We start from the raw sequence: 22307 nt of genomic DNA, 5'->3' as shown, positions 1-22307 counted from the left end.
AGTATCTGAATGCTGTGTGAACTAACCCCTCTGCATAAAGCTTCATAATATATAGTTTTTATTAATAAATGTGTATAAATGAGTCTCTGAATGCTGTGTGAACAAACCCCTCTGCATAAAGCTTCATAATATATAGTTTTTATTAATAAATGTGTATAAATGAGTATCTGAATGCTGTGTGAACAAACCCCTCTGCATAAAGCTTCATAATGTATAGTTTTATTAATAAATGTGTATAAATGAGGCTCTGAATGCTGTGTGAACAAACCCCTCTGTAGAAAAATAGAACATTTCTTTCTTTAGAAAGTTGTAAAAAAATACTCTTTGGATATTAATCTATGAGACAATATCAAACTGTTTTTTTTACCACTTATCCAGTTTTAATAATATCGTAACCAATTGATTTAAGAGAACCAGGAACAATTACCATCCTTTACTTTCTTAAAGGGCCAGTGTGTAGAATCTGGCGCCATCCAGTGGTGAAGATGCAGGTTGCAACCAACTGAAAACTAAATGCTCCTGTCCCTTTAAGTAACTACATGCGTGAATAAGGAGAAGACCAGCATTAAAAATATTCTTTAAGGATGCAAGTATAATATTTAAAATGTAAAAAGGACAACAAGTGAAAGTACTCAACGTAGACAAATTCAACCATGTTATATCTTTTTTTAAATATTATTAGATTATTAAGGTATCACATTTTACTGTTGTAGCTGCCTGAGATGGAGCAAATGTTTTACTATTTTATATTCGATGGGTAATTTGATCCATAACTTTCCCTTTTTCATACAGTTATGATATATTTTTATGTAAAAGCATAGTATGTAAAGTAACTAGTAACTCCAAATAAATGTAGTGGAATACAAATATAACAAAGTAAAGTATTAGGTTACTTTCAGCCATATGTTTGTAAAAAAAAGACCTTTCAAATAAGAACAACTGAGCCAAAGAGTCACATTTATTCATCTTTTAACACATTTGCTAACCTGTCCTGTGAGCACTTTGATAGGATTTACTATGGGATGCCCACAATGCTTACTAAAAAATAAATACAAGACCAAGTGTTCCACAGCTCGAAAAAATATACAAAGGTTTGAAAATCTATGTAAACGTTGAAAACATCTTTCTTGTTTGTTTTTTGTTTTTTTTACATAAGAAACAATTCAACCTTTTGTGACAATTCCAAAAGTTATTGTATTTACAAGTTTGTACATTAAAAAGAAAAGAAAATACAAAGCTGACACCAAACAGATCTGAAGTCTGTCCGTTGGGTCTGGAATCTGAAAATGCATCGAGTACCAGAAGTCTTTCTTCACAGAAATAACAGTTCAATGCCGCTCAGAGTGTGGATATTATTAAAACAGCTTTTTTAAATCTATAAATATCTGCAGGTACAGCGAGAGACAGACGCATCTTCACAAACTTCACTGTATCAGTGCAAAAAAAACCCCAAAACGGTTGGAATGAAGGTTCAGACATATCGTCCACCCTGTCAGTGGGCGTCAGTAAGGAGTGTCATTGGGCCCGAGAAGAAGGTGATGTTTACAGCGTTGACGTTTATTGATGTTTACAGCGTTGACGTTTATTGATGTTTACAGCGTTGATGTTTATTGATGTTGACAGCGTACCTGTACGGCGGCACGGCGACAGAGACTGCGTAATCGTCTGCATAGAGATTGAGTAGCATCGCTGCAATAAACGCCATTTACTACCATATAACTGTGAATGTGTGGGACAGAACAAAGAGGTCAACAACTACAACCTCATCATCTTTTAATGGCATCAATGAGCGGCTTCATGCCGTCGTCTCAAGTTAACGAGGTAATTGTTTCTTTACCGAGATAATCGACTTGTTTTCTGGAGGAATTGTCGTTTCCTCTTCAAACTTAAAGGCGAGCGTCGATGGACGCGGTCGAGTCGTCGCTTTCTCCGACATCCTGACGTCACGGTTTTCAAGATGGCATCAAAATTGTGTAAAATCGTAATAAGTGATCACAAAATACACATTTGGCAATAAGATTAATTGGATGATTGGTAGATGATGTGCGACTTCCACTTTGGAACACCTCCAACTTCATATGGTAAAAACTAAATCCGTCATTATCGGGAATTAGTCATTTAATTTCTAAGATGAAAGACATTTACCCTCAAAATGTTGTGGTATTTTCTTTTTAATATCTAAAGAGGCACAAGCAACATCTTTTATCCTCCTTGTAAATATGATCCAATAAATCTCATTTCCATACGTGTATTTTGTTTTGCATCCTTTTTGAAAACCGGAAGTAGTGTGTATATAATATGTATTATTATATGTTTTAGTGTCAGCTGATGACCTCAGTCATCTTTAGCTGGCCTTGTGCTCATGAAGCAACAACGTTATGTTGTTTTGAGATAACGACACAATTAACTTATGATCCCCATAAAAATAGCGGTTCTTGGCTTATGTATCATTTCCTGTTATAAACAAAATAACTACCTGAACTATCTGTTATTAATAATACAAGCATTTTGTTGCATTTAAAGTTGGGGGTTCATCCAAGATGAGGGAGCTTCTGTGTCGGTTACAAAAAATAAATATATTTCGATTGTTGCGACACAGAAACCGGCGCCGGTCGTATTTTCGATTTGGAATAAGAAAAACAAAAAAAACAAGACAAGCAACAAATGCCACGTCTCTGAATCCAGAACTTCCTTCTGCTTCATCACAGATGAAAACCCGGCTCCAGATTTAACATCTTCTACAAAACAAACCCAGAAAACCACTTCCTGTCTCTGGCTGAGTAAAATAATCATATTTGATCCTCCTGAACACTTTTCCACTCGCCTCCTTCAACAATTCACGAACCATGACATGACCTTTGACCCCAACACATGACCTCCTTGTTCTCTTACAGCTCTCGTGTTGCACCTCCTCGGACTCTTTGATCACTTGTTTTATCTCCCATGTTAACGCCTCCTCAGATTGGCGACCTTTAATTACTCGTCTTATTGCATGAGAATCCTTAAAAATATAGTAAGAGTCATCTTTGATTTCATTTACGATAGTTCTTTTTAAAAGTAAAATATACAAACGCACCCGTGTGAATAGATAATAGATGCATTGAGGCTTTTACATTTATTTTTCCACTGCTGTTTCTCAATCAGTTGGGGGGGGTTATCAAAATGATTTGTAAAATTGTGTCTGTCTATAATTGCATAGGTATTCACAGAATACATAGTTATACAGACAATATATTTCTTCTAGTTTTCCAAGATAAAAACTCTGAGACTGACAGCAGATTGGACATTAACATACTGAAGGAAGGCTTGAGTAATGTGCCATAAACTAAACACTAAACACTAAGCACTAAATACACGTTTCTTAAAGTTCTGCACCGGGTCGGATTTTGTCTTCGTTTCATTTCCGTGTTTGGCTGCGAGTGATTTAAAGAACATGCAGGTCGGATGGCAGGTTTTGAATTAATATCAAATAGAATTATTAAAAATAATAATCAGAAAGTTCTATTTAAAGAGTAACTAAACCCTCAAACCACGTTGTCTTTCTGTATTTCGTAGTGTTGTGATGGATGCAGGTCCTAAACTGCACATTTTAGTGCAAAGTGTTTGAATATCGACAATGTGTTGTAAATATGTATCGCGGCTGCCCCCTACTGGTTTAAACGGGCTAATGCACTTGTATTTAGCTATTGGCTGATCTGGAGGCAGCTTTCCTCACACAAACTCAAATTCACAAACGTTAATAAGAGTTTATAAGGTGTTTTGTCCCCATAAAAGACCCTTTACAGCAATAGTCTGCATGCTAGTGATTAGCATTAGCACTATAAATAAGCATAAGCTAATTAAACGGTAAGTTTAAAAACAATGACGTGTGGCGACATGTTAAAGTAAAGTCCAGCAGTTCATGTTCTATGTTCTGCAACCGTAGCATGGCATGGTGGTGGGATTAGCAGAATAGCTAGCTAAGTAGCCAGCCGCTAAACGAGTAAACATTTCATTTTAATGGATCCATTATTCACGCATTATGTGCTCCTCAATTTCATAAGAAGGAGCAAAAAAATATACATTTAATTTGTCTGCATTTGTTTTGGTGAAGGATTTGAATCTGGGTCACCTCTGGAATTTTCCTTCGTTGTAAAATATCCGATCTCCGCCCGACACGCATGACCATTATTAGAGCGTCGGTTACGATAAGATCTGCTTTTCTATTCTTGAAAATCCGGCCCGTGCAGGACTCTGACGTAAGCCTGTTCTTTATTAAATAACGGTTTGCTTATCGTTTGCATTCGTCAATCATGTGTTCATATCACGAGTGTAATTCTGATACATACCGTGTATAAAATAGTTTTAAAGTTTTAAACACAGAATAACCAAAAGGAGACATCTTTAAAAATTAGTCAAACTATGATTATTCTTTTAAACAAACTGTTATTAAATATATATTAGAACTCATTCTGGTCCATTTTTTTAAACTTGTTTACTGTAAACTAACACCATTCCATACCTCTCTCTCCGTTTTCTACGTGGAGCCCCGAGGCGAGCGGTCGTCTTGAGGACTTCCGTCAGAGTTCTCCGCCTCGCCCTCGGAGATGGCCTGCATGGGCGCCGGGTACAGTCTGCCGCGGGCGCCGTACCGGCTGCTGTTGGCAGGCGGCGGGATTCTGGGGCGGCCCTGCCTGGAGGCGGCAGACGAGGGGAAGGATTTCGGGGAGAAGCCCTCGGCGTTGGCTTTGGGGTAGGGGCTGGAGAGCCGATCCGGTCCCGACTGGTGCTGCAAGGGGGAGTCGGGCTCCTCGGGCCGTCTGGGTGAATCCATCGGGGAGTCTGCCGGGGATTTAGGAGCGACGGGACTTTTGAGGATCTCCGTCGCCGACATGCGGTAGCTGGTCTCGGAGCGGCTGCCCTTTTTCAGGAGCAGCAGTTTGAACTCCTCGTTGGAGGTACTGGACTTCTTGGCGCTCCTGAAGATGGCTCCGGACACTCTGTGCAGGCCCGGCGGGGTTACGGCGGAGGGCGGCGACACCAGCGAGACCGGGGAGCTCCCAGTGCTGCCGGGCGGCGTGTTCCCCGGTGCGGCGGCGAGGCGGTTCCTCGCGTTCGGCTCTGTGGAATCCTTCCTGCCCAACACTTTCCTCTTGGACCTGCAACAAACGGAGAAATCCAAATCAAGACTCTCTGTAAACGGAGAGGCAAAAGAGGACCGAGAAACAAACTGCCCACCTGTGAATCATAGCGAACAGATCCTCGGTGGTCCGAGCCTTGGTGGGGGACAGGAACACGTGGTCCTCCTCGGGCCGGGACTCGTCCACCAGAGGAGACGCCAAGTTGTCACCGGCCGTTGAGTCTGTCGACACAAATCAACATTTCAATTAGCTGCAAACACTTTGGACTCGTGTACGACAGCCGTGGATGATGTTTATCAAGAAAGAGCTCAAACTCAAAGGGGAACCTTTGAATTGTTCAGTGACTAAAGAACTTCAAAGTCTGATTGGTCGGGAACTTCTGCTGCACTTGGACCACGAGCGCCATGACGTCATGGGTTAAAAGCACCAACGTACCTCCACTGACTGGTGTGGACTCCTCCCTGCCGTCCTGCGAGGCACTTTGGGCTGAAGCACCTGGGGACTCACACTCCTCCTCTCTGCTACCTTCGTCGCCGATTGGACTCCCCTCCCACGACTCCGATTGGCCGTCAGACGAAGGTGCTTTATCAGGACCGTTGGATGAACAGAGAGCCGCCACCTCTTCTTCTTCTTCCTCACTTCTTTGCAGCTGTAAAGCCTCGGGTGTTTCTGCCGACTCTGTGCATGTCTCTCCTTCGTACCCGTCCGCCGACGTCTCCGACCGCGGTCTGGACGCCACCTCCTCTCGGTCCGGCGAGTCCCTCGTCTCACTCCGACACTCCTCAACCGCGAGCTCCTCGTTGGAGGTGAACAAGGATTCACACGACCCGTCGGAGGGCGGACGATGCAGATGCGAGGGACTCCTGAACTCCGCAGAGTTACCACAGAGAAGAAGTGTGCCGGGTAAGTTCTCGGTGACCGCCGGAGGGTTTTTGTCCTCGCGGCGTTCCTCGTGCCCCTTGCCGATGGATCGGAGCTGCACCGACTGCAGCGCCGTGGGGGTGATGAACATGGGATGAGCGGGTTTGGGTGACACAGGAGGTTTGAGTTTGTTTTGGTGAAGGAATTGAATCTGGGTCCTGGACGCCGAGGACTTGGGTACGCAGACACCCGGTAGGGCACTGAAATCGAGGTGGGAGGGAGGGATGATGGGCAGCTCCAGGTCCCTCCTGGAGGAGGAGAGCGGCTGCAGCGACAGCGACGAAAGAGACGACTTCCTCTCGGGGACTTTGGGCTTCCTCTTGCCGCTGGACGGCGACAGCGGTCCGGGGAAGAAGGCGGAGGGGAACGAGGAAGTCGGGGTCTCCGACTGGCTGGAGTATCCGCTGGAGGGGCTGGTCAGGCCCGTCAGCTTCTCCGGAGACGGCAGCTTGAAGTCTCCCTCCGCCGGCGGGAGAGAAGGGGTAGTGGCCCTGGAGCCGGACTGCGACGACTGAGACCCGGAGCTCTCCTGCGACTTGACGCACTCGACGACGGTTGTGCCCGTCGCCGTGCTGGAGTTCGACAGCGACCGGTACGGGTCACTGGACTTTAAATCGTTCAGGAGCCACAGATCTGCGTAGTCCGACTGCACGACGCCCTCGTCCTTAAACGAACGAGCGTCCGTGGCGCCGAACGCTCCCAAGTCGGGCAGATTGGCGAAGCCCTCGACGCCCCAGACCACGAGAGGCTCTTTGACCACCGGGTTGGACAAAACCAGCTGCAGTTTCCTCTCCTTAGAAGACATATTTGGTTCTTTGTCGTCGGGGATGTGTCCCTCGCTGCATATCTTTCTCAAGGACGAGCTCCTCTTCGGCGGACTCGGCTTGGCCTTTGGTTTCCTCAAAGAGAGGCAGCGCCGCCCCAGGGTCATGTGACCGCCAAAGTCCGACTCGCAGCCGTAGGAGAAGCTCCGGCTTCCTTGGATGCCGCAGTCAAAGTGCATTGAGGTGTAGTAGCCCTCGGTGTCCACGGAGTAGTGCGAGACGGCGTCCGCCTTCTCCGAGGGCGGCTTGTCGGAGAAGCTGCTCTCGCAAGTGGCCATGCTGGTGAAGCTGGGGCAGCCCAGGCTGCTCTCCACCTCCCGGTTGGGCTCAGGGCTGAAGTCCCGAGGCCGCCGGGACTCCACATCGGGGTAATTCCACTCCTCCTCCATGGGAGCGCTGACCCCCGCCTCCTCCAATATGTCCATAGCCGTGGAGGAGAAGGAGCCCGCCCGCTGAGTCCTGAGACCCTGGTAGTGGTCCAGCAGAAAGCCAGTGTGGTCGTCTTGGTGGTGAGCGGCGGCGTTCAGCGAGAGCTCCGAGTCGCAGTGTGAGGAGCCCGTCAGCGGCGGGGAGGCCGCCGGCGGGATCGTCTCCGAGGTCTGAGAGGGGCAGGTGGAGCTGCTCCCGCTCCAGTTCCCGCTCGAGGACTGGTGGTCCTCCTTGTGGTCCATCCGGACCCCCGCGGCGGAGACGGAATGGACGGGGCTGCTGAAGGTGTCCGAGCTGGACGAGATCTCGCAGCTGCCCATGTCGGTCTTCCTGGGCAGCCGGGACCTGGTCCTCGCCATCCAGCTGCGTTCCGGACTCTCTGACAGCTGCTTGTACTTCAGCTGGCGGTCGGACGCGGCCCGGTCGCCCACGCTCTCCTCTCCGTCCTTCAGGATCAGATCCCCGGGTCTGGGCAGGAAGTCCTCGGCGTCGAAGGGCGACAGGTCCTCCTCCTCCTCCTCCTCGTCGTCGTCTTCATCGCTGCGCCCGTCGTCCGTCGCCCGGCTCCCGTCTCTGGGCAGACTCCGGGAGCGCAGGCGTGCGCCCACGGAGGCGGTGAACATGGCGTCGGCGTCGTCCGACAGGAACAGGATGTCGCCCACCGAGAGGGAGACGGCCTGGCCTCTCTGGGACCTGATCCTCCTCCGAGACGGCGGTCCCGAGACCAGGAAGTCTTCGGTCTGGCAGCCGGAGTCTCGGGTGGGGTGTCCGTCCAGCTCCTCGGTGGAGGGCGCGGCGCCGGCACTGCGAACGACCACCGCTCGCTCTCTGGAGCCAGGAGAGCCGTCGGAGTCTGGGAGGAGACACGATGTGCAATATTACTTTGGGATCTATTTCATATTATTGATATTAGTTTGAAATCTTTTGTTGTATTTATCACTATATTTATATTTCATTCCCCACTGGTATCAGGATTACTGCTTTTACACTTAATAATTACTCTAGTGTTCATATATGATTACGTTTGTACTTCTGTGAAGCTTCAGGATAAAGAAAGTTCTACATTATCTCACCTCATATCTCTCATATCATATCCCATCTCATCTTATCTCATATCTGATCTCATATTATCTCATCTTATATCTCTCATATCATATCTCATCTCATCTCATATCTGATCTCATATTATCTCATCTTATATCTCTTATATCATATCCCATCTCATCTTATCTCATATCTGATCTCATATTATCTCACCTCATATCTCTCATATCATATCCCATCTCATCTTATCTCATATTATCTCATCTTATATCTCTTATATCTCTCATATCATATCATATCTCATCTCATATCATATCTCATCTCATCTTATCTCATATCTGATCTCATATTATCTCATCTTATATCTCTTATATCTCTCATATCATATCATCTCATCTTATCTCTTCTTATTTAAGTGTCGACCACATTGCCAGTTCAAACCAGTCTGGTAACTTTTCTTTCATGTCTTTCTTCTTCTCTCATTTCCTGTCATCTCTGTCTTCTAATAAAAGCACGAAATGCCCCAAAAACAACGCCGAGGAGACGTCTCACTGGTCGACGTCTCTCAACCTACTTCAGAGACCAAGAGAAGAACACGATCTTCATGAGCTGAAACGTGGGAATCAGAAGCGTTTTGCTTCAGTTGTTCAAGAACACGTGAATACCTTTAGTTTAGCTGTGAGTGGAACGTCCCGTTAGAGAGAGAGAGGAGCTACATACCCAGATCTCGCTGCACCTGTCGGGGAACGCCGGCCACGGTCCTCCTCCTCCTCAGCTTCCTCCTCCTCTGAAGCAGCGACTGCGAGTGGACGAGCGAGCAGCGCACACTGGCGTCTCTGTCAAAGCCGACGCCTGCAACACAGACGGGACGCCAGAGGAATCTGTGATGAGCTGCACCTCCTCCTTTGAGTGCTGGACTAAAGCTGCACCTCCTCCTTTAAACTCACGCTGGACTAAAGCTGCACCTCCTCCTGTAAGTCTCACGCTGGACTAAAGCTGCACCTCCTCCTCCTTTGAGTCTCACGCTGGACTAAAGCTGCACCTCCTCCTCCTTTGAGTCTCACGCTGGACTAAAGCTGCACCTCCTCCTCCTTTGAGTCTCACGCTGGACTAAAGCTGCACCTCCTCCTTCTTTAAGTCTAGTGCTGGACTAAAGCTGCACCTCCTCCTTTAAGTCTCACGCTGGACTAAAGCTGCACCTCCTCCTTTAAGTCTCACGCTGGACTAAAGCTGCACCTCCTCCTTTAAGTCTCACGCTGGACTAAAGCTGCACCTCCTCCTTTGAGTCTCACGCTGGACTAAAGCTGCACCTCCTCCTTTAAGTCTAGCGCTGGACTAAAGCTGCACCTCCTCCTTTGAGTCTCACGCTAGACTAAAGCTGCACCTCCTCCTTTAAGTCTAGCGCTGGACTAAAGCTGCACCTCCTCCTTTAAGTCTCACGCTGGACTAAAGCTGCACCTCCTCCTTTAAGTCTAGCGCTGGACTAAAGCTGCACCTCCTCCTTTGAGTCTCTCACACTAAAGCTGCACCTCCTTCCTCCTCCTTTGAGTCTAATGCTCCACTAAAGCTGCACCTCCTTCCTCCTCCTTTGAGTCTCTCTCACGTGTTCTGCAGAAAGTTATTAATACGACTATGAAACAAACGAATGCTTCCTCCGTTGTGACTCTCATGTGACAGCAGCTCAGGCCTCTGAGCTCCAGAGCAGTAAATGCACATGGACACCCCCCCCCCCCCCAACGCCCCGCCCCCCTCAGGACAACTCTTCCTTTGACTCGGGGACAGCGACAGTAAATAACGACGCTTCAGCCTTTTCAGACGAACTAAAGGGCACGAAGCATGACTTGCACACCAAGAGCTGCCCGGTGCCGACGAAGCTTCTTATGACCGATTATGATGCAAAGATGTTTTATTAAGTGTGTAGAACAGGACGCCTCCGCAGCGCCACCGTATTTCATTTCTTATTAATCCAACACACATTGTGCCACGTTCTGCTTTTTACATTTTTATTAATTGTGCATCTTTACGAGAAATATCTGTTTGTTTTTGAAAGTCGAATCCCTCTTATGGACGTGTTTATGAAGGAGTAATCATACGACTGGATAAGGGAGATGTTGTTAAACTCGTTAGCTTCCTGCGCTCAGAGTTCGCTCGTCAGATCGGTTCCTCTCGCTTAACGCGGAGCGTTGGCAGGACGGCGGCTAGCTTAGCTTAGCATAGATGCTGGAAACAGAGGGAAACAGCTAGCCTGGCTCTGAGCAGCACGTCGTGTTTTTAAAGGAAAAGATGACGTCGTTTTTTAGTTTCGCCCGGTTTCATTTATGCTAAGCTAAGCTAACGGACGTGACGTGGGAGGGGCGTGTGCAACAACGTTCCTCCAGAGGAGCTGAAGAAGGCGTCTTACCCGTCACGTTGATGGGGATGACACACGAGGGGACCACCAGGGAACTGGTCTTCATTCGCTCCTCCGGGGTGGGCAGCGGCAGGGCGCCGGACCAGTTGGTCTGCCGGTCCAGGGTGGTGGGGGGGTTGGGGACGGGGGACTTGTGCCGGTGGCCCAGAGACGCCTCCTCCTCATCGACGGCGTCGGGGGGCGCGGCCTGCAACAGGTGGATGTTCGGTTAGGTGGCGAGGCGGCGTTGAGGCCGCAGAGCCAGAAACATGCGGTGTTATTGATCCGTGCACACGCTTCTTCTTCTACAGTTTCAGTTTTAAAGAAGCTTTAGAGAGACAGAAACATGGAAAAGCTCAGAAAGAAAGTTAAAAAGGAAATATTGTTTCCAAAAAAAGAAAGTCTCTGGACTCGAACCCCCGGTTTCTTCCCACGCACCGGTTCAGCGTCTTCGGTTCTTACCTTGAGGTTCCTCCAGAGGGGAACATGTGCCACTGGGAGTGATTCTCAGGCTCAACTGGTTCCCACCCCTCCCTCCCATTAAAGCCAGCAGCCCCTTTGTGCGCTCTGTTCCCAGCCGACCAATCAGAGGCCGGCACACAAAGAAAGGTCAAGAGAGAGAAAACTGGTTTCCGTGGAAACTTCTCCCGACCAGTCAGAGGAAAGAAAAAGGAGAGAACTTTTTTTTGCTGATTTGTTTCAAGGCGAGAGGAAAGATGAAGGATGAAGGAAAGGAAACGAGGGATTGACGTCACAGCGGGCATCCAACGATTTAGTGAAACATGTCAGCACCCAAGGGATCATGGGTAATAACTCCTGAAGTTAACCCCTATCATTACATCACACACACACACACACACACACACACACACACACACACACACACACACACACACACACACACACACACACACACACACACACACACACACACACACACACACACACACACACACACACACACACACACAGGGAGGAGAGAGGAAGCAGGGAGGAGGAGTGAGGAGAGAGGAGAGGAGAGTAGAGGAGAGAGGAGGCAGGAAGGAGGAATGATGTAGGAGGAAGAGGGAGGAGGGAGGAGAGAGGAGAGAGGAGGGAGGAGGGAGGAGGAAGGAGGGAGGAGAGAGGGGGTAGGGGGTAGGGGGTAGGATGTAGGAGGAAGGAGGGAGGAGAGAGGAGAGAGGAGGGAGGAGGTAGGGGGTAGGATGTAGGAGGAAGGACAGAGGGGGTAGGGGTAGGATGTAGGAGGAAGGAGGGAGGAGAGAGAAGGGAGGAGGTAGGGGGTAGGATGTAGGAGGAAGGAGGGAGGAGAGAGAAGGGAGGAGGTAGGGGGTAGGATGTAGGAGGAAGGAGGAAGGAGGGAGGAGGTAGGGGGTAGTGGGTAGGATGTAGGAGGAAGGAGGGAGGAGGTAGGGGGTAGGATGTAGGAGGAAGGAGGGAGGAGAGAGAAGGGAGGAGGTAGGGGGTAGGATGTAGGAGGAAGGAGGGAGGAGAGAGAAGGGAGGTGGTAGGGGGTAGGATGTAGGAGGAAGGAGGGAGGAGAGAGAAGGGAGGTGGTAGGGGGTAGGATGTAGGAGGAAGGAGGAAGGAGGTAGGGGGTAGTAGGTAGGATGTAGGAGGAAGGAGGGAGGAGGTAGGGGGTAGTGGGTAGGATGTAGGAGGAAGGAGGGAGGAGGTAGGGGGTAGTGGGTAGGATGTAGGAGGAAGGAGGGAGGAGGTAGGGGGTAGGGGTAGGATGTAGGAGTAAGGAGAGAGGGGGTAGGAGGGAGGAGGTAGGGGGTAGGATGTAGGATGTAGGAGGGAGGAGGGAGGAACCACTACCTTTCTGCTCCAGGGGGAGAAGCTGCAACATTCGGTAGGGGAGGATGAGCGGGTGAACTAAAAAACAAAACAACCAAAAACTAATGAACAAGGAGATATTGAACAGGAACAAACAACAACAACAACAACAACAACACTGGGGGACATGTTATATATAATGTAATATAATGACATGTAATGTAATACAATATAATGTAATAAAGAAATATTGATACATTTATATTCAAGACTCTGTTTAAGATTAAAGAAGCAAGAATAACTTCCATGAAACAAAACCAGGAACCAACCGTTCCACAGGAAGACTGGATCTCCTTTAAAAACCAGGAACCAACCGTTCCACAGGAAGACTGGATCTCCTTTAAAAACCAGGAACCAACCGTTCCACAGGAAGACTGGATCTCCTTTAAGAACCAGGAACCAACCGTTCCACAGGAAGACTGGATCTCCTTTAAAAACCAGGAACCAACCGTTCCACAGGAAGACTGGATCTCCTTTAAAAACCAGGAACCAACCGTTCCACAGGAAGACTGGATCTCCTTTAAAAACCAGGAACCAACCGTTCCACAGGAAGACTGGATCTCCTTTAAAAACCAGGAACCAACCGTTCCACAGGAAGACTGGATCTCCTTTAAAAACCAGGAACCAACAGTTCCACAGGAAGACTGGATCTCCTTTAAAAACCAGGAACCAACCATTCCACGGGAAGACTGGATCTCCTTTAAAAACCAGGAACCAACCGTTCCACAGGAAGACTGGATCTCCTTTAAAAACCAGGAACCAACCGTTCCACAGGAAGTCCAGACTGGATCTCCTTTAAAAACCTGGAACTAACCGTTCCACAGGAAGTCCAGACTGGATCTCCTTTAAAAACCAGGAACCAACCGTTCCACAGGAAGTCCAGACTGGATCTCCTTTAAAAACCAGGAACCAACCGTTCCACAGGAAGTCCAGACTGGATCTCCTTTAAAAACCAGGAACCAACCGTTCCACAGGAAGTCCAGACTGGATCTCCTTTAAAAACCAGGAACCGTTCCACAGGAAGTCCAGACTGGATCTCCTTTAAAAACCAGGAACCAACCGTTCCACAGGAAGTCCAGACTGGATCTCCTTTAAAAACCAGGAACCAACCGTTCCACAGGAAGTCCAGACTGGATCTCCTTTAAAAACCAGGAACCAACCGTTCCACAGGAAGACTGGATCTCCTTTAAAAACCAGGAACCAACCGTTCCACAGGAAGTCTGGATCTCCTTTAAAAACCAGGAAACAAACGTTCCACAGGAAGACTGGATCTCCTTTAAAAACCAGGAACCAACCGTTCCACAGGAAGACTGGATCTCCTTTAAGAACCAGGAACCAACCGTTCCACAGGAAGTCCAGACTGGATCTCCTTTAAAAACCAGGAACCAACCGTTCCACAGGAAGACTGGATCTCCTTTAAGAACCAGGAACCAACCGTTCCACAGGAAGACTGGATCTCCTTTAAAAACCAGGAACCAACCGTTCCACAGGAAGACTGGATCTCCTTTAAGAACCAGGAACCAACCGTTCCACAGGAAGTCCAGACTGGATCTCCTTTAAAAACCAGGAACCAACCGTTCCACAGGAAGACTGGATCTCCTTTAAAAACCAGGAACCAACCGTTCCACAGGAAGACTGGATCTCCTTTAAAAACCAGGAACCAACCGTTCCACAGGAAGTCTGGATCTCCTTTAAAAACCAGGAACCAACCGTTCCACAGGAAGACTGGATCTCCTTTAACGGAGGAGCTCAACGTCACAAAAATGACTTTGACTTTGTGTTGATTCTGGCGCCCCCTGTGGACCAAAGCGGTAGTGCCCTTTAAAAATTTCCTCAAAGTTAATTTCCTGATTGGATCAGGACTAAACTGAGACCGGTTCTGGACCAGGTTCCTCACAGTAAAGGTTCTTCACAGTAAAGGTTCCTCAAGGTAAAGTTTCTTCACAGTAAAGGTTCCTCACAGTAAAGGTTCTTCACAGTAAAGGTTCCTCAAGGTAAAGGTTCCTTACAGTAAAGGTTCCTCACAGTAAAGGTTCCTCAAGGTAAAGGTTCCTCATAGTAAAGGTTCCTCACAGTAAAGGTTCCTCACAGTAAAGGTTCCTCACAGTAAAGGTTTAGTAAAGGTTTCTCACAGTAAAGGTTCCTCAAGGTAAAGGTTCCTCACAGTAACGGTTCCTCACAGTAAAGGTTCCTCATAGTAAAGGTTCCTCACAGTAAAGGTTCCTCACAGTAAAGGTTTAGTAAAGGTTTCTCACAGTAAAGGTTCCTCAAGGTAAAGGTTCCTCACAGTAACGGTTCCTCACAATAAAGGTTCCTCATAGTAAAGGTTCCTCACAGTAAAGGTTCCTCACAGTAAAGGTTCCTCACAGTAAAGGTTTAGTAAAGGTTTCTCACAGTAAAGGTTCCTCAAGGTAAAGGTTCCTCACAGTAACGGTTCCTCACAATAAAGGTTCCTCATAGTAAAGGTTCCTCACAGTAAAGGTTCCTCACAGTAAAGGTTCCTCATAGTAAAGGTTCCTCACAGTAAAGGTTCCTCACAGTAAAGGTTTAGTAAAGGTTCCTCACAGTAAAGGTTATTCACAGTAAAGGTTCCTCACAGTAAAGGTTCTTCACAGTAAAGGTTCCTCAAGGTAAAGGTTCCTCATAGTAAAGGTTCCTCACAGTAAAGGTTCCTCACAGTAAAGGTTTAGTAAAGGTTTCTCACAGTAAAGGTTCCTCATAGTAAAGGTTCCTCACAGTAAAGGTTCCTCACAGTAAAGGTTCCTCATAGTAAAGGTTCCTCACAGTAAAGGTTTAGTAAAGGTTCCTCACAGTAAAGGTTCTTCACAGTAAAGGTTCCTCACAGTAAAGGTTATTCACAGTAAAGGTTCCTCAAGGTAAAGGTTCCTTACAGTAAAGGTTCCTCACAGTAAAGGTTCCTCAAGGTAAAGGTTCCTCATAGTAAAGGTTCCTCACAGTAAAGCTTCTTCACAGTAAAGGTTCCTCAAGGTAAAGGTTCCTTACAGTAAAGGTTCCTCACAGTAAAGGTTCCTCAAAGTAAAGGTTCCTCATAGTAAAGGTTACTCACAGTAAAGGTTCCTCACAGTAAAGGTTCCTCACAGTAAAGGTTTAGTAAAGGTTTCTCACAGTAAAGGTTCCTCAAGGTAAAGGTTCCTTACAGTAAAGGTTCCTCACAGTAAAGGTTCCTCAAAGTAAAGGTTCCTCACAGTAAAGGTTCCTCACAGTAAAGGTTTAGTAAAGGTTTCTCACAGTAAAGGTTCCTCAAGGTAAAGGTTCCTCACAGTAACGGTTCCTCACAGTAAAGGTTCCTCATAGTAAAGGTTCCTCACAGTAAAGGTTACTCACAGTAAAGGTTCCTCATAGTAAAGGTTCCTCACAGTAAAGGTTCTTCACAGTAAAGGTTCCTCAAGGTAAAGGTTCCTTACAGTAAAGGTTCCTCACAGTAAAGGTTCATCAAGGTAAAGGTTCCTCATAGTAAAGGTTCCTCACAGTAAAGGTTCCTCACAGTAAAGATTCCTCAAAGTAATCCTAACCCAGCAGAACCCTCGTCTCCAGAGAACCGGTATCATTAATGAAATAATTGTAATGGCAAGTAAACCAATCAGGAAATTCAATTTGAGGACATTTTCCCCCGTAAAACGCTGTTCTTTTGTTAAAATCTGTTTATTTATGTCTTTATTTCTTCTATTTTCTTTTTTTTAATTCATTGCAAAAGCTGAAAAAATAGATTATTCTGTAAATATTCCCAAAATAAAAGGAGAAAAAAACAGAAAAACAAATGGAATAAAAGACCAACAAATAAATTAATAAATGTCCTAAATAAAATGTGAATTATTATTTTTTTAAACGGAACTGTGTCAAATGTTACAATAAGTACATTAACATTAAATGATATTTCGTCACAAATAAATATTAATATCATAATGAATAAAGAACCACATTTTATCTGCTTCCCTGACTTCCTAAAATTCTGATTAAAAACGAAATATGAAGTGAGTCTCCTCACCGCCGTCGAGTCGGGGCTCTCCGGGCGCCGGTCGGTGGGTGCGGGGGGGCGAGAGGGCATCGGGGTCACCGGCGGGATGGAGATGGTTACTCTGCGCTCTCTGCTGCCCGATCGTCTCCTCTGGAGATCTGAAACATTATCCACATGCTTCATCTGCTGCAGTGAAAACTCTGGAGAAGAAGAAACTCACAGAAACACTTCAGAACATCGGTACTGGCCCTTTAAGGAAGCTCACAGAAACACTTCAGAACATCGGTACTGGCCCTTTAAGGAAGCTCACAGAAACACTTCAGAACATCGGTACTGTCCCTTTAAGGAAGCTCACAGAAACACTTCAGAACATCGGTACTGGCCCTTTAAGGAAGCTCACAGAAACACTTCAGAACATCGGTACTGGCCCTTTAAGGAAGCTCACAGAAACACTTCAGAACATCGGTACTGGCCCTTTAAAGAAGCTCACAGAAACACTTCAGAACATCGGTACTGTCCCTTTAAGGAAGCTCACAGAAACACTTCAGAACATCGGTACTGGCCCTTTAAGGAAGCTCACAGAAACACTTCAGAACATCGGTACTGGCCCTTTAAGGAAGCTCACAGAAACACTTCAGAACATCGGTACTGGCCCTTTAAGGAAGCTCACAGAAACACTTCAGAACATCGGTACTGGCCCTTTAAGGAAGTTCACAGAAACACTTCAGAACATCGGTACTGGCCCTTTAAGGAAGCTCACAGAAACACTTCAGAACATCGGTACTGGCCCTTTAAGGAAGCTCACAGAAACACTTCAGAACATCGGTACTGGCCCTTTAAAGAAGCTCACAGAAACACTTCAGAACATCGGTACTGTCCCTTTAAGGAAGCTCACAGAAACACTTCAGAACATCGGTACTGGCCCTTTAAGGAAGCTCACAGAAACACTTCAGAACATCGGTACTGGCCCTTTAAGGAAGCTCACAGAAACACTTCAGAACATCGGTACTGGCCCTTTAAGGAAGCTCACAGAAACACTTCAGAACATCGGTACTGGTCCTTTAAGGAAGCTCACAGAAACACTTCAGAACATCGGTACTGGCCCTTTAAGGAAGCTCACAGAAACACTTCAGAACATCGGTACTGGCCCTTTAAGGAAGTTCACAGAAACACTTCAGAACATCGGTACTGGCCCTTTAAGGAAGCTCACAGAAACACTTCAGAACATCGGTACTGGCCCTTTAAGGAAGCTCACAGAAACACTTCAGAACATCGGTACTGGCCCTTTAAAGAAGCTCACAGAAACACTTCAGAACATCGGTACTGTCCCTTTAAGGAAGCTCACAGAAACACTTCAGAACATCGGTACTGGCCCTTTAAGGAAGCTCACAGAAACACTTCAGAACATCGGTACTGGCCCTTTAAGGAAGCTCACAGAAACACTTCAGAACATCGGTACTGGCCCTTTAAGGAAGCTCACAGAAACACTTCAGAACATCGGTACTGGTCCTTTAAGGAAGCTCACAGAAACACTTCAGAACATCGGTACTGGCCCTTTAAGGAAGCTCAGAGAAACACTTCAGAACATCGGTACTGGTCCTTTAAGGAAGCGCACAGAAACACTTCAGAACATCGGTACTGGTCCTTTAAGTGTATTCCTGTTAATCTGACCAACAAAATAACTTAAAAAATGTAATTTAAACAACCACAAAAGAAAAATAAATAAAGTGAGTGCAGTAGCTCCAGATCTCCACCAGGGGTCAGAACAACACCAGGGTGTCCTGCAGGGGCCTCACCTCGGTGGGGGGTCCACAGGCTGAGGCCGGCCTGCCTGTGGAGGTCCACCACGCATGCCGGCCGGCTGGACGGTCGGAGGACGTTCCTCTGCTGGAGCCACGGGGATCGGTAGTGTGACGTCAGCTTACTCTCCACATCCAGGTTAGACACCGCTGAGGGGGGAACATAACACATCTATTATTAATAAATGTGTATAAATGAGTCTCTGAATGCTGTGTGAACAAACCCCTCTGCATAAAGCTTCATAATACATAGTTTTTATTAATAAATGTGTATAAATGAGTCTCTGAATGCTGTGTGAACTAACCCCTCTGCATAAAGCTTCATAATATATAGTTTTTATTAATAAATGTAACAGCGATCAGCTGTTAGCGAGACAGAGCCTGCTCACTAATGTGCTGCTGTCACCTGTCAGTCAGACAACAGGGCAAAGTAACCCGATCTAGACACTGACCAGGACCTGGTCTGGTCTCGCCCCCCCAGCCCCACCCCCCCACAGGTCAGACTTTCAGACTGAGTCGAGTTACAGACGTCGTTAAATCTGAGAATCAGCAGAACGTTTGCAGGTAAAAGACCATTTATATATATATATATATATATATATATATATATATATATATATATATATATATATATAATATATACCCATTTATGTTTTGAGGAAGAATCTAGTGAAATAAAATGTTTCTATGGACATTTATATGAATAAAACAAATAAAATTAAAAACAGTTGTTGAAATTGTGATTATTCACATATATATTATTGTTTTCTTTAATTAGATGAAATTAAATATAAAAAGAGGTGCTGAATGCAATAAACAAGATAAACATAGCAGTAAAGAACCAATTATCACGTTTATGTCGAGAACTAAACCCCTCCCCCAAAAACAACAACTCTTCCTTTGTCTCTCACACACACACACACACACACACACACTTTCACACACACACACACACACACACACACACACACACACACACAGAGATCTCAAAGATCAGAATCACAATTCCATCAGATCAAATACTACATATTTTAAAATAATAATTAAATTAACAAAAGGTCAGACTCTCCGGTTACATTCAAACTACTTCCTGTTGGTTTGATCTGCAGTTTGATAAATATTAATTATTAAACAAGACCTTTTATTAGTATATAAGAGGAGGGATTATAAATGAATCATCTATACACTCTTATCTTATATTAATAAACTACTTTATTACCTTTAAACAAACCCTGTAGAGAAACAAGGATTAAATGTTATAAAGAAATAAAGGTTCAATATCCTGTAAAATATTTGATTTTGATCACTTCCTGTTGGTGAGTGAGTCATCAGGAGCGTTTGGACAGCACCGCCAAAATAAAAGGCCCATCTGACGACAACAACAACAACCACAACAACAACAACAACAACAACCATTGAGCCAAACTCAGGCCGTGACCACCGACCCCAAATAAACACATTCATCTTGATTTAAATTACAATAAAACGGATGAAAAAAGATGCAGAAATAACTTAATTTAAGTGTTTAAAATGCTTCTTTTCTGAATGGAGTTTGATGCTAAGCTACGCTAACATTGTAGCAGCTGCATCGACGCTCACAATAACGTAAACAAGGCAGCGTTTAGTCCTGAGGGGGAGGAGTCATTGGGGAGGAGTCCTGAGGGGAGGAGTCATGGGGGGAGGAGTCCTGAGGGGAGGAGTCATGGGGGGAGGACAGAGCTGTTAACGGGGTCAGCTGTTGCCCAAAGAAAACATGGAGGCCCAGAACAACGAGACCAAAGCAACACGTCGAGTCTTCTCTTTCATTAAGATTCACCCTGTGAACTTTCCCCAAAAGGTGACGCCCACCCATCAATCAACTCCTCCTCCTCCTCCTCCTCCTCCTCCTCCTCCTCCTCCTCAGCCTGCAGGCCGTGGAGCAGGACTCCTCTGCCTTGTAATCTCCCCGAACGCCTTCAAGCTCTCCAACACCGGTCTGAGAAAACCCAGCAGCATCACTTTGAGGAAGCTGAAGAAGAAGCTGAGGAGAAAGCTGAGGAACTAGCTGAGGAGAAAGCTGAGGAACTAGCTGAGGAGGAAGCTGAGGAACTAGCTGAGAAGGAAGCTTAGGAGGAAGCTTAGGAGGAAGCTGAGGAGGACGCTGAGGAGGAAGCTGAAGAGAAAGTTGAGGAGAAAGCTGAGGAACTAGCTGAGAATGAAGCTGAAGAGGAAGCTGAAGAGGAAGCTGAGGAGGAAGCTGAAGAGAAAGCTGAAGAGAAAGCTGAAGAGAAAGCTGAAGAGGAAGCTGAAGAAGAAGCTGAGGAGAAAGCTGAGGAACTAGCTGAGAAGGAAGCTGAAGAGGAAGCTTAGGAGGAACCTGAGGAGGAAGCTGAAGAGAAAGCTGAAGAGGAAGCTGAAGAGGAAGCTGAAGAGAAAGTTGAGGAGGAAGCTGAGGAGGAAGCTGAGGAGGAAGCTTGAAGAAGAAGCTGAAGAAGAAGCTGAGGAGAAAGCTGAGGAACTAGCTGAGAAGGAAGCTGAAGAGGAAGCTTAGGAGGAACCTGAGGAGGAAGCTGAGGAGGAAGCTGAAGAAGAAGCTGAAGAAGAAGCTGAAGAGGAAGCTGAAGAGGAAGCTGAGGAACTAGCTGAGGAACTAGCTGAGGAGGAAGCTGAGGAACTAGCTGAAGAGGAAGCTGAAGAGGAAGTTGAGGAGGAAGCTGAGGAGGAAGCTGAGGAGGAAGCTGAGGAACTAGCTGAGGAGGAAGTTGAGGAGGAAGCTAAGGAGGAAGCTGAGGAGGAAGCTGAGGAACTAGCTGAGGAGGAAGCTGAGGAGGAAGCTGAGGAACTAGCTGAGGAGGAAGAGTGCAGACGTGTGACGAGGTGAAAGCATCTCTGCAGCCTCGGGGGAATCGAACACCACCATGTGACTTGAGCACAGAGCCCCGCCCCCCCTCCTGCCACACTGACCTCAGAGCTCCACAGTAGCATCTGCTGCCCCTACTCCCGTAATGCCCCCCCCCAGATGGCCTCGCCCCCCCCCCCCCACACTAATCTGTTTATGGTCTGCAGAGAAGGAGCGCTAATTCAAACCTCTGAAACAACGCGGACCGCCTCCCTAACCCACCGTGGAGGACCAGAGGGGGTCCAGAGGCATGTTGGAGGGGGTCCATGCCCAAGGAGCACGGATCAGATACCACGAACCGGGGGCCCACTCAGACCCCCTCACACCTCTCTCTCTCATTGATCCGTCTAATCTCATCAAACTGATTAATATTGATCACATTGACTCTGATCAAACGTTGCTTTTTGTTCTCCGGCCTCTGCGAGGTCGGAGGTCATTCGGACCCCGTTGACCCCGTGACCTCCGCACACTTCGTCGTGACCTCTGCAGTAAACACAGAGTCACTCATTCACTCCGGGTCACGGGAAAAAATGTCCCACATAAAATTGTGTAAAAAACCGAACAGACTTATTTTATATTTTCTATATTTATTGTTTTTAAAATCAGAAGAAAATCAGTAATTTTACTCAAAGTAAAAGGTGCGTTTCATTCGGTCGCCTGTCAACGTAAAACATGTATAATAATAATAATAATATTAATAATATATACGAGATAAAGGTAAACTTCCACTTTAACATCAGAGCGTCTGTTTGAGAACGACGTCATCGCTACCGCAATGCATTGTGGGATACGGTGTGCGCATGCTGTGTTGTGTTCAGATCATGAGAAGAGGGTTTTACAATAAGAATAATAATTTAAAAAAATAAGAATAAAAATGAAATAAGAATAATAAATAAGAATAATTTTAGCAATACTAATGATATTACTGGCCTAAGGAAACTATACATTTGTGTATATATACACATATATACATAAAGAGAGAGCGAGAGAGTAAAAAGAAACTAGCCTCCTAAGAACACTAAAAATTCCTCTGCCCCTTAAATCAGCACAGGGTTTATTTTACAGCTCCACCTCCTGATTGGCTGCCA

General features: G+C 46.3%; 1 protein-coding gene across 1 annotated transcript in view; it reads right to left on the bottom strand.

Moving 5' to 3' along the window:
- Positions 1 to 967: 967 nt before the first annotated feature.
- nhsa (Nance-Horan syndrome a (congenital cataracts and dental anomalies)) overlaps positions 968 to 22307 on the bottom strand; it is a 45982-nt gene continuing 24642 nt past the window's right edge. Inside the window, exons 2-9 of the mRNA XM_034531509.1 lie at positions 18339 to 18491; positions 16573 to 16700; positions 12549 to 12605; positions 10740 to 10935; positions 9059 to 9190; positions 5556 to 8147; positions 5218 to 5341; positions 968 to 5138 (exon numbers count right to left, since the gene is read on the bottom strand). Coding sequence (XP_034387400.1) covers positions 4517 to 5138; positions 5218 to 5341; positions 5556 to 8147; positions 9059 to 9190; positions 10740 to 10935; positions 12549 to 12605; positions 16573 to 16700; positions 18339 to 18491 — 4004 coding nt within the window. The 3' untranslated portion in view covers positions 968 to 4516. The remainder of the gene's footprint in view (positions 5139 to 5217; positions 5342 to 5555; positions 8148 to 9058; positions 9191 to 10739; positions 10936 to 12548; positions 12606 to 16572; positions 16701 to 18338; positions 18492 to 22307) is intronic.

Source organism: Cyclopterus lumpus, chromosome 4, assembly GCF_009769545.1.
Source record: "Cyclopterus lumpus isolate fCycLum1 chromosome 4, fCycLum1.pri, whole genome shotgun sequence".
Lineage (NCBI taxonomy): Eukaryota > Metazoa > Chordata > Actinopteri > Perciformes > Cyclopteridae > Cyclopterus > Cyclopterus lumpus.
This window is presented reverse-complemented; position numbering and strand designations above follow the sequence as displayed.